Raw genomic sequence first — 12,244 nt, forward strand, 5'->3', positions numbered from 1 at the left:
AATACCATATTATTGAAATATCAATCTGAAATTCCAGATATACAATAAATATTAAATTTTATCAGTAATGTTGAACTTGTCGTAAAAGCCGTAATATTGCCATGGAGTAAAATCGTATTCAAGAAATGTTCTGGATAAAATATTTAGTTTATTTTGTATGTTTCAATGGTCAGTACCTAGTTTTTTGTGTAAATGTCGCTAGTTTTTAATTCGATAAACAAAAAAAATGAATAAATAAATAATAAACATTTTTAGACAACTCGCACATGGTCATCAAATTGCGAATAATTCCGAACAAAGCAGAGTGTTCTATGGTAACCAGACAACTGATAACCGAAGTTATATGCTTTTAAATACATGCTTACAAAATTTTAATTCTCTTAACTTACTATTTGTCAATATGAGATCAATTTGCGAACGTATCGTGCAAAGTATTAGGTAGTCAAACGTTTTTGTTACAGCGTGCATTGGGGAGCGTAGAATTATAAACGGACACATGGTGAAAGCAGACAAGAAATATGTGGTAAGGAGTATTCAAGGATTAACATAAGTTTTAATAAAATGATTAACAAAAAAACATTGGTTTAGGTATTTGGTACTTAAAATTATTTTTCTTTTAAGCAATTACATAAAAAAGTAATTTTGAGGCAAGGCCTTATCCCTCCCTCGATTGGGAGGAGAGCCTTGCGCAGCAGTGGATCAGTAATAGGTTAAAATATATGTTTACTTCTGTTCGATATCTAATAAATCTTCATTCCTGTCCGCACAAAATATTTATCTCAAATATGGTGGTGATGCGGGTTAATGAAGTAGGTGTGTGGAACATAGATAGGGGAGGGACTGTGGGACTCAACAACTATGGCGAAGAAGTTGGTAAATGCGACGGTGTTTAAGGTAGGTCGGAATCGCATGCCCAAATTTGTCTACTATATGATTGGATAGATCCATAGGAAGAGACATCCCTGACCATATAAGATATTTAAATATTATCTTCGAAAATATATTTTTCAGGTGTATTTAATTCAAGCAACTTCTGAAACACAAGAATATGACTACTGGTTATGTGGAGGAGCACTTGTTTCCCGCTCGTTCATACTAACATCAGCTGCGTGCGTTGAAGATATTAAATATCTTTACGCCGTAGCTGGATATAGGACATATGTCGCTAATGAAGATCTGGAGACTGATGATTGCATACAGAAAACTAAGAAGAAAATCGTTTATACTTGTGTACCGAAAGGTATATAAAAAATATTTACATGCCTTTTTCTTGTTTTTATGCCACGTTGATTGCCTCTGCGGCGCTGTCGGTAATGTATGCGACTGCCGTGCAAGAGATATTGGGATCGAGTCCTAGGTCGGGCCAAAATGTCCTTTCTGAGATTTTCGGTGAGAATCCCATATTCAATGGGAAATTTCGAGCAAATGCAGGTAAGTAATCTGGGATATAAATGGAGGCGGGACTGGGGGACTTTGTAGCTATGGAAGCAGTTGGTGAAGGTTGCAGTGGCTCTGATAGGTTGGGATCGCATGCCCAAATGTCTCTATTCTATTATTGGAAATATTAGGTCGGGGAAAAAGTCTTTTCGCATTATAAACTAGTCCCAAAAATTAAGGGATATAAAAAAAGAATCCAAATTTTTGGGTGATTTTCAACAAGCTGTAACTCCGAGGAAAATGGTCGTACAGAAAAAATAAAAAAAACAAATTATAGCTTCAAGTGTCTAATTTTTAGATATGACCATGAAAATTTTTTGTCACGGCCAGGTCTGGAGAAATCCAACGAAAACTACCAAAAAAAAATTTTTCAAAATTTTTTCCCTCCTAAAAAAAGGTCCACGGGCTTCAAAAATTTTTTTTTGATTCTTTCGTTCTAAATTTCTTTTAGAAAATTTAATCCTCTTTAATTTGCCGTATTCAAAAAGCCTGTACGACGATTTGCCACGGAGTTATCGTCAATCAAAGCAAAAAAGTTATTTTTGACTTTGATATTCAATAACTCCGGAAATAATGATCGTACAGGAAATCAAAGGAGGGTTTTGAAAACTGCACAATATTCTCTATAAGAAAATGTAAATATCTTCTAAGAAAAAAATTTTTTTTGAATTGAAACCTCGGACTGAAAAAAAGACAAAAATTCGCGAAATTAAGGATATTTGGATAACTTGGTATAACTTTGGATAAAATCGATGAACGAAGAATATAATCGGTAATTTTTCAACCTCAAAGTGTCCCCTAATATCCCTCAAAAATTCAAAGCGCTGTGATTTTTTTTTCATTGTGCCCCGAAGCTTCAAATTCTTTGTTGTTGCAAAAATCACCATTGTGAGCAATTTTGTGATTTTTATTCATTTTTTTAATAAACATTTTTTTTTCTCTCTAAAATCTTTATTTTTTCGATTAAAAATCAAATCGCGTGCCTATGCTCACTCCACGACATCGTCGAGCCCGATTGGCTTATGCGCATGACCATCACGATTGGGGTCGTAGACAGTGGACCAGTGTCTTATGGACTGACGAATCTCGATTTTGACTTCATGGCAGCGATAGACGATCTCTCGTTTTGCGATTTGCTTTTTAATCGAAAAAATAAAGATTTTAGAGAGAAAAAAAAATGTTTATTAAAAAAATGAATAAAAATCACAAAATTGCTCACAAAGGTGATTTTTGCAACAACAAAGAATTTGAAGCTTCGGGGCACAATGAAAAAAAAATCGCAGCGCTTTGAATTTTTGAGGGATATTAGGGGACACTTTGAGGTTGAAAAATTACCGATTATATTCTTCGTTCATCGATTTTATCCAAAGTTATACCAAGTTATCCAAATATCCTTAATTTCGCGAATTTTTGTCTTTTTTTCAGTCCGAGGTTTCAATTCAAAAAAAAATTTTTTCTTAAAAGATGTTTACATTTTCTTATAGAGAATATTGTGCAGTTTTCAAAACCCTCCTTTGATTTCCTGTACGATCATTATTTCCGGAGTTATTGAATATCAAAGTCAAAAATAACTTTTTTGCTTTGATTGACGATAACTCCGTGGCAAATCGTCGTACAGGCTTTTTGAATACGGCAAATTAAAGAGGATTAAATTTTCTAAAAGAAATTTAGAACGAAAGAATCAAAAAAAAATTTTTGAAGCCCGTGGACCTTTTTTTAGGAGGGAAAAAATTTTGAAAAATTTTTTTTTGGTAGTTTTCGTTGGATTTCTCCAGACCTGGCCGTGACAAAAAATTTTCATGGTCATATCTAAAAATTAGACACTTGAAGCTATAATTTGTTTTTTTTATTTTTTCTGTACGACCATTTTCCTCGGAGTTACAGCTTGTTGAAAATCACCCAAAAATTTGGATTCTTTTTTTATATCCCTTAATTTTTGGGACTAGTGTAGTATGTATGAACTTGTAATAAAATCTTTTCTCTACACAAAAAAGCTCGATATTTGGGTACCTCACGATCTCACTGAAAGAACCATAATGAACCGTATATGTACTCGTTTGTGATTCTTGAAGCCAAAGAGATTTTATTATAAAGTCCATACATACTATAATGCTAAAAGACTTTTTCCCCGACCTAATATTCATATTGGGATTCATCCTTGACCATGCAACGAACTAAAAACAGATTTACCAATATTTTTCTGTTTTAGCATACAAATTAACTTATAATAAAGTAATTGAGTGGGCTTACATAGATATAGCATTGGCAAAAGTAGAATCACCTTATGGAAAGAATGATGATTTATTTATGAAGTATTGTGATTATGTACCAGCGCCAATAGAAATTAATTACGAAGCGAAGTTTCAAGAGCCGGGCACAGATGTTATTGTTATGGGATGGGGACACAAGAAGAAATGGCGGAAGGTAAATTTGTTACTTTTTAAATATTTTATTTACCCTCTACATGTTAACGAACCCGTTCCTCATTACAGTAGAGGGATCCTTGCCCAGCAGTGATGATGTGTTGATGGGTTAAATTTATTCATTTATATAAAGCCATTGTCAAGCCATTGTCTTTGTAAAGTACTCAATAAAAATACATTATTTGGTATTCTAGCCTATTAACGTGTTATAAAATAATTTTGTATTGTGGTTATAGCCTGATGATACAAATAACTACAATGCCCCATGTTTGAGATATGCTACAACAAAAATAATACCCAAATCAGTTTGCAAAGAAGCGTACATTGGTATAAAAAACATGAACCCTGTGATAGATGAATATATGATTTGTACTAACGGCAAGGGCGAGCTCAATGAAGAAGGGAAAGTACACGAGACTGTTCAATTTGTGGATGGGTGTTCACGTAGAGATTTCGAATTAGGTGTAGTAAGTACGGTGTTTTTTATTATTTATTTATTTACATATCTAATAAGTGGTGTCTTCGCCGGATTCGATTGGAGAGATTAATGCAATCATTTACTTATTTTTTGAATCAGTAATTTATCAATAGCTCGATTCTCTACAGTTTGTTTTATAGAGTACATACCGCGAGTTTGACTATTTAACAAACAAATTTTGACCAAATGCTAATCTGATATTTTTTTACAAAATTTCTCTGTAGTTAGCTGGTTGTCGGTACTCGATTGTAACAGAGAATCACGCTACAGGCCGTTAAGAGAATTTATTTCACTTAGGTTGTTTTTCAAATTGCATGAAATAACGTTTTACCAATTTTGTGATTTCCAGTGTAGCCATGAAGTCATAAATGGACGTCGGCAAATTTTCAACAATTCTTACGTTCACAAGGGTGTTACATATTTTTATAACTCAAAGGAAATCATTTGGATGGAAGAAGGTCGACCAAAAACTAAAAAGAGAACACCTGGTTTGAGTATCAGTAAAGAATTTAATGGAGGTAATAGCAAAGAGAATAAAGAAACGGACAAACCTAATGACAAGGAAAAACCTGTTAAGGAAGATGGCGCTGAAATTATTGATGGGCAAGGGGATTTCGAAGGAATTTGTCAGGTAATATAACAAGTTATTCAGAATAGTAATTTTGAAGTAACAATATAAATATAATTACTTTTTTGATTAAGGTGGTAATATATGCGATTGTTGATGAGGGATTGGTTCCCAGGTTGGACAAGGTGCTATTATTTAGTCTTTTAGAATTTAAATTAAAATGTTCCCAATACTAGTCCGAGTTTGAGTAACGATACAGAACCGAAACAAACTGGGATTATTGCAATAGGGTCACTTTAGTGCAACAGGTTTATGTCTACAGCAACCTTCATGTCATAGCCATATTATGGCGCCCGTAGCCAGTTGCGCTCAGCGGTTGGTAAACTGATGATCTGTGGGTTAAGCTTGCTTCGGAGGGCACGTAATAATTCGGTCCCGGCGGTTGTCGTCAGTTAAGATAACAGTCGTAAAGCCATGTCAAAGGCCTTTCGGGCGGCTCGGAAAACCTGGACACTAGGTTGACCACTAACAATGACAAACAACAACAATGTCAAATCTTATGTTAATGGGCTCAATGATTCTTGCATTTGTAATATTGGTATAGATAACTAATACTTTTTCAGAATGATCATGGCGGACCCATAGTCACTTGGGCAGGAGCTCGCGAACAAATTATCGGAGTCGCTTCAGTATTTAAAGTGAACAGATATTCAGAATGCGAAGGACCGTTTTTGTACACGAGTACGCAGTGCAATGGGAAGTTTCTGAATTGCATATTGAATTCTAAAAATGCTAAGTGAGTTGCCGTACGTTTTTTATACCTTATCCGTAAGATTGGTTTAATAATATAATTATGTAGGCATAATTCTTTTAAGACCCAGCCCATGTGGCATCTCTCAATTTACCTCCGTCAGCGAACTTCGACCGCGTGCATATAATTAAAAGGATAAAAATCCCGACCTATTTTATGTGTTGATTTAAGTTATGAACTATCTATTTCCCAAATTGTATCAAGATCCAACCAGTAGTATTGGCGGGATTGAGAATCAAACATTCATCCAAACTTTCGCATTAAAAATATTGTTACAAAAACAATGACTATTCTTGTTATTTTACACAGAGCCAGAAGAATGTTCCAATGTGACAACTCAGCGAGAGATAAAGGCTTCACAAATTTTGAAAAAGTTATTTCATGGAGGCACCATGCTGATGGGTATGTCATGTCAGAGCTTATACTTAGTTAAGATTTTATACAAAATATTTATTTGTAGTGCTAGTTTCACAGGTCATGAATAAGTGTCGGGTAACCCAGTTGTCAGATAAAACGTAAATGAATGAAAACAACTGTCCAATCCATTTGATAAGCTATCTGATCCAGTAGCTCAATTCTCTATTACTATCGACTATCGACAACCGACCTGTCATCGAGAAATTTTATTAGAAAATCTGTGCCTCGATTCTCTACCATTATCGACTACCGACAACCGGCTAGCTATCGAAATTTTGACATTTAGAATGTATTGCCAAAATGTTTCCTACGACACCCGTCAGAGGCGCTGATCAGATTTTCATACAAAATTTCTCGATGACAGTTCGGTTGTCGGTAGTCGATAGTAGTAGAGAATCGAGGCACTGATCAGCGCCTCTGACGGGCGTCGCGTCGTAGAAACTGTTTTGGCAGCACATCCTAAATATCAAAATGTCAATAGCTAGCCGGTTGTTGGTAGTCGATAGTGGTAGAGAATAAGAAGTGGTGACCTTGGGCCTTAATTTTATTTCTTTTCATGTCGTTATTTTTTTTTCTATTTTCTCAGGCCGGCAGCCAATGAATAGTTTCTGTAAGCGTCGTTGAAGATCTTAATTAAGACACTTTAATTGATTTCTAGTTTACTTACAAGTAGTGATTTCGATGAAAATATTATTTTAATATAGTTAAACTGTAACCCAGATCATTTTAATTCATTTTTAATCCATAATCATGAACCAATCAAGAATATAACATGCATAAAAGACCTGGCTCTATAGTTTTAACTATTTGATCTTTTAGTCCTTACAGTGACAGAAATTTGGCCAGCAAAAGAACTAAAGAAATTATATGCAAAGAGAATAACGGAGAGTGAGTATAAGTATATTATTATAACATTAACTTTACAGGTTACACTAGAAAGTAATCTATACTAATATTATAAAGCTGAAGAGATTGTTTGTTTGTTTAAACGCGCTTATTTCAGGAACCACTGATGCAAATTGTTTTCTTTTTTTGTTGGATAGCCTATTTATTGAGGCTATATAACATCACGCAGCGACCAACAGGAGCAGAGTACCAGTAAAAATGTTACAAAAACGGGGGAAAATATGCCCATTCTCTGTTATGTGACGCAAGCGAAGTTGCGCGGGTCGGCTAGTTAACTTATAAAACTGTGTTCATTGGACAACTCAACTCATAGAGTTAAGTGAGAGACGCGTTGAGACAACAAAGGAACTCAAACAATTGAGGGCAGCTTAAATACTAAGTAAAACAACCAGCTTACGTCCCAAACTAACACCAACTTTGAAAACATTTAAATATCTGCAGCTATTCTCTTAATAGGAAATTTTACTTGTATATTCTTAAGTAGATGTATAGACTAGGGAATGCAATCCCGACTCGAGATCGTCAACTCGAGATCCCTCGCGATCAGAAATAACAATCCCGCGGGATCCCGAGATTTTCGGGATCCCGTCTAGTTAGTAAAAATAATACAATTCGAACGGCTTGTTTAATATAATATGTGTGTGATAGTGTGGTGAATGCAATAAATTATTATTTGAAAGAAAATAAAAGCCTTTATTTTTGAATATTACTAACAACGTAACATAATTAACAGGTGTAATAACATGAACATAATCAAAAAAGTAGGTGTAGCTCCAGGAGATCAAAATAAAAAGTAATCACATGGCATTTTGAAAGTAGCCTCTTAAAATACAAAGTGTATCAATAGTACGAGCTTCTAATCGGCATCTTAAGTCTATTGCAATGTAGCCAGCTGCTGAAAATGCCCTCTCCGACAATCCCGAACGGGATCTCGTCATATTATGCTTCGGGATTGATCCAGAAAAAATACACGGGATCTCGCGAGATCGGGATCCCGCGAGATCGGGATTTCATTCACTAGTATAGACCCGTGCAGCGCCGTTTTCGCGAGAAAGGTTTCCTACGTATATCAGTCCCTTAAGGGTTAAATTAAAAAGAATATGTTGCTCATCTTCACCCTTAATTATTTTAAAATTAGTTTACTGTGAACGCGATACAGACAAATAGATATACAGCTTCACAAATGATTTCCTAAGCAGCTGAAGTGGGCGACGAAATTTTAAACTCTAGTGGGTGCCAGGCGCCAAGTGGGTCAGTTAAAACAGAATAATTTTATGGGTATTTTTTGTAATACGTTGTCAAATAAAAACCCGTAAATCATCACTTTACACTGATGGATAATACCTATCAATATCACCCCGACAAAAATATACATAATCCGACAAAGTTGAGATTGAAACCAAATTCAATAACGAACACAATAAAGGGAAATGCGTAACAATACAATTGTTATCAGCAGAAGTACAACTTGTTGACGTTGTAGAATATCAATTATATTATCATTTAATTTTATTTTTTTCACAAATTATATTATTATCAGGCATAGTTAATTTTAGTTTATTAATTTTATGTTAGTTTTTAAGTTTAAAAAGTATGTACCTAGCTTAAAATAGTATAGTATGTAAGTGCCTTGGTGTCAAACTGTAAGCTTATATTGCTTTTTTTTAATAAATCTATACTAATATTATAAAGCTGAAGAGTTTGTTTGTTTGTTTGAACGCGCTAATGGCAGGAACTACTGGTCCGATTTGAAAAATTCTTTCAGTGTTAGATAGTCCATTTATCGAGGAAGGCTATAGGCTATATTTCATCACGCTACGATCAATAGGAGCGGAGTAGCAATGAAAAATGTTACAAAAACAGGGAACATTTTGACCCACTCTCTCTTACGTGACGCAAGCGAAGTTGCGCGGGTCAGCTAGTAGATAATAAATAAATAGTGTGATGCGGGAACGTCAAACAATTCGGGGTAAAATGTTTGACCAAATTATGGTGTAGCGGTGGCCGAGTGATCTAAGCATACATAAGATGTATTCTCTAAGCAAATGCTGGTTTGAACCCAAGACAACTGAAATATCATAGCTTGTTCTTACCGTAAAGAAAAACATTGTGATAAAACTCTGAGTGCCCAAAAGTCCTTTTACACAGTTCTTGGAGGAATGCTAAGTTGGAAACCTGAACTTGACCCGCGTGCTGAACTCAAGACCCTTCCCTGATTTACCCTTCCCTCATTTTAGAAGGTGACCCTAGCCCAGCTGTGGGATACTAATGTCAGTACATATGTACTACAGTAATAATGAAAGTTGTATCGAATTAGTTTACTGCGATAAACATTTTTAGTGACATCTCCCATTATTGGATTGTACTGCGACTGTTATTCCTGCCTTGTTCGAAGAAATTATTATTAAGAGAATAGGTATGTATTGTTATAGAGTAACACAAATTAATTCTATATGCATTGGTTTATACTAAGCAAGTTGGTAATTTAGATCTGAGAATTAGATTCGAATAATTGTGTTTCTTTAACATGAAAGGTAAATCAGATCTAATTTTATTGCATTGTCAAATTCATAGTAGAAAAGGTTAAAGCTCTCTATACGTGCACCATGATTGCTATACAAAATGCACACTTGTTACGTCACTGAAACTTATAATTTAGTCGGTAATATCGACTCGATGCACACATCGAGCCATATTTAATACATGTAAAGAAATTACTCGGTTGTCGACAGTCAGGAGTGGAATGAAATCATCCTCCACGATATTCTACAGTCGATACTAACAGGTATTAAAAGATTGAAATTTAAAATGTTCATGCAGCACCCGCCAGGTACGTTTTTCTGGTTTTTAAACAAAATTTGCTACTTTGATAGCTCAAGCTTTAGGTTGATGGTGGTACTAAAACGTCTTGTGCAGCATAGAAACAACATTCTCATTGCTCATTGCGACCTACATCCCAATATAACCAGGATTCCGTAGTCTAGTCTCCATCGTATCAGCTGTCAACTGTTGAGGACGATATTTAAGTTTTTGACAGGCCCATTAATTTATTGACATAAAACAATCACAAAGTTAGACGGCAGACCTTTGATCTCAAGTTTCCTAAATTCTAATCATAATTAAAATCTGTTTATTTCGTTCGATTTTAGAGCAAACAAGTTTAATTAATGTTTAGTTTTTAAGTTTACTAGGTCATCATTTGTTTGACAGATAACTTTATTTAAATTTCAAATATGTAATCATATTTATAGCATATTATCTAACACTAATTTCTTCTTGATGTCCATAACACCTGTTTTCTACACAGCCACTTTATGAATACTCATAAAACAGCTGCTCTGTCTTATAGGCTTTGGTCATCTTCTGAACGCGGTACCAAAGTCTTGACTGTACAGAAAGTTCAAGATTGTATTTTTATGTGTATCCTTTTTTGAGTTATATAATGTTCATTGCACTAACAACGGACTACCAAATCATTAAAATAAGTAATAACTACTCAAAAATATTAGTTTATTTATAAACTATGATACTTGTAAGTTATACCTATATAAATTGGATTTGCAACCAACAAAGCTCTTGTTACTACGGTGTGTTGTTTATTTATCGGCGTGTCGTTTATTTGCCGCCCTCTGATTGGATGTAGAGCCGCTATCAATGTGTCGTATTGATAGTTTGTACGAAAGGTGAGGAATAGCAGGTAGAAAATTAGATGGGTTAAGAAATCGTTGGCGCGGACATTCTATAGATGGGTTGCCGTTTAGTGTAGTTGCATAGACTGAAAACCGTATAGAATCAAATATCTGCATATTTGCTTCGGCTTTTGATTCCTACGAAAGAAGCCAAAGCCTGAAAGTTTTCTGTAGTGTGATATTTTATAGTCAAAAGCTGGCTATCGCGTAGCAACAAAAGATGGGATCCCTAGAGAATGTCGGTAGAACTAATTCGTATCGTAAATAAATTACAAAAGACCCGACGATACTGTGGCGACAACAAAAATAAAAATAAGCAATTTTCTACAGTTTGGTAGCAAATTTAAATCTAAACACCCATCTCCACACGTTGGTACGGTCTAAAATTCAAAAACAAACGCTTCGTTAAGCCAAACCAAAGGCTGAAAGTTTCAGGAGCCACATCGTTTAAACTTCTCGACTGTAAATTAGAAGCGTAAAGTGGAAAACGGAATAAAAATAACAACAAAAAGCAGGCTTTGCATAGTTACCTAAGAGTTTGTGACAAAGATTAAGTGTACGTATGGAAACCAAAGAAGCGTTTTAAAGTTCTATTTTTTGCCTATGTTTGCTTTAGAGAAAAGTATTTATTATTGTGTTCAAATTTGTCTTGGTTTTCTTGTTAATAATTTTCCTTGAATAACATTTTTTGAAAACGGATTGTTGAAGCTTGTGTTTAAACTATTGAATAAAACGTACCCTAATTTCATCGTATTTCGTAATTTTAAATATCTTATGCAGTTGTATTTTGTGTTATTTGTAAATATAATTAAATGCTATATTAACAGTTTAAAATTTGCAGAAGTTATCAGTATGATATCATCAGTCAGTTATAAGCTATACTTCATAAAAAGCATACTTAGGTATTACACTTTGTTCTAAAAATAATCTCGTGAATTTCAAATAGGTACCCTAAACGTTCAGGAGTAGTGAATGCGAAGTAGCGCTGACAGCCCGTCGTAGATGACACGTTGAAAGAGTTCCATAATGTTATTATGATCGAGAAAATAAGACGTTTGATATTCCACAGGGAAAAATGAATTCTACACACTGAAGAATACGTAAAAAATTTTGGAAATGTTGTTTTTTTGTTCAGAGATTTGTAAAATCTATTAATATTTGTTACTATGCTTCACAAAGTAAGCCAGTAGAAGAACTAACAATTGAATAAAAGAGATTCAAATGAGTCCCCGGCCTGCACTTGGTTGCTGAATTTAAAGCTTTTTTCTCTCATTTGGAAAGGAGACCCTTGCTTCTGTTAAATTGACATGAAGTTATTGCTTATACATTTTGGGTAGAATATACTAATTAAACTGTACAAACGTTCTCATCTGCAAATTAATCTATGAGGCAGGTCAACGTAGGCCGCAAGTAGGTTGGCGCTGACAAACACGCAACCGTCGAGCGGAGTCAATCCGGTTACCCTTCTATTTCCTTTTGCGAATGACCGGAGCGCAAACGTTTTCGATTGCGTTT

General features: G+C 34.7%; 1 protein-coding gene across 6 annotated transcripts; it reads left to right on the top strand.

Moving 5' to 3' along the window:
- Window positions 1–61: 61 nt before the first annotated feature.
- LOC142983548 (phenoloxidase-activating factor 3-like) lies at window positions 62–7,941 on the top strand. 6 transcript variants are annotated; one of them, XR_012960099.1, is made up of 11 exons: window positions 62–168; window positions 462–523; window positions 1,012–1,240; window positions 3,647–3,861; window positions 4,097–4,327; window positions 4,688–4,969; window positions 5,530–5,702; window positions 6,027–6,119; window positions 6,721–6,744; window positions 6,954–7,022; window positions 7,138–7,941. XR_012960099.1 is itself a non-coding variant. In XM_076130479.1 (9 exons), exons 1-9 carry the CDS (start codon window positions 126–128, stop codon window positions 6,737–6,739), a joined length of 1,347 nt encoding a protein of 448 aa, XP_075986594.1. In that variant the 5' UTR covers window positions 62–125; the 3' UTR covers window positions 6,740–7,941. The 6 variants fall into 6 exon arrangements, 2 of the variants coding, with proteins under 2 accessions (XP_075986594.1, XP_075986595.1); XR_012960098.1 differs by having other exon boundaries at window positions 7,178–7,941; XR_012960097.1 differs by having other exon boundaries at window positions 6,721–7,022.
- Window positions 7,942–12,244: the final 4,303 nt, after the last annotated feature.

Source organism: Anticarsia gemmatalis, chromosome 24 (assembly GCF_050436995.1).
Source record: "Anticarsia gemmatalis isolate Benzon Research Colony breed Stoneville strain chromosome 24, ilAntGemm2 primary, whole genome shotgun sequence".
NCBI classification, from domain to species: domain Eukaryota; kingdom Metazoa; phylum Arthropoda; class Insecta; order Lepidoptera; family Erebidae; genus Anticarsia; species Anticarsia gemmatalis.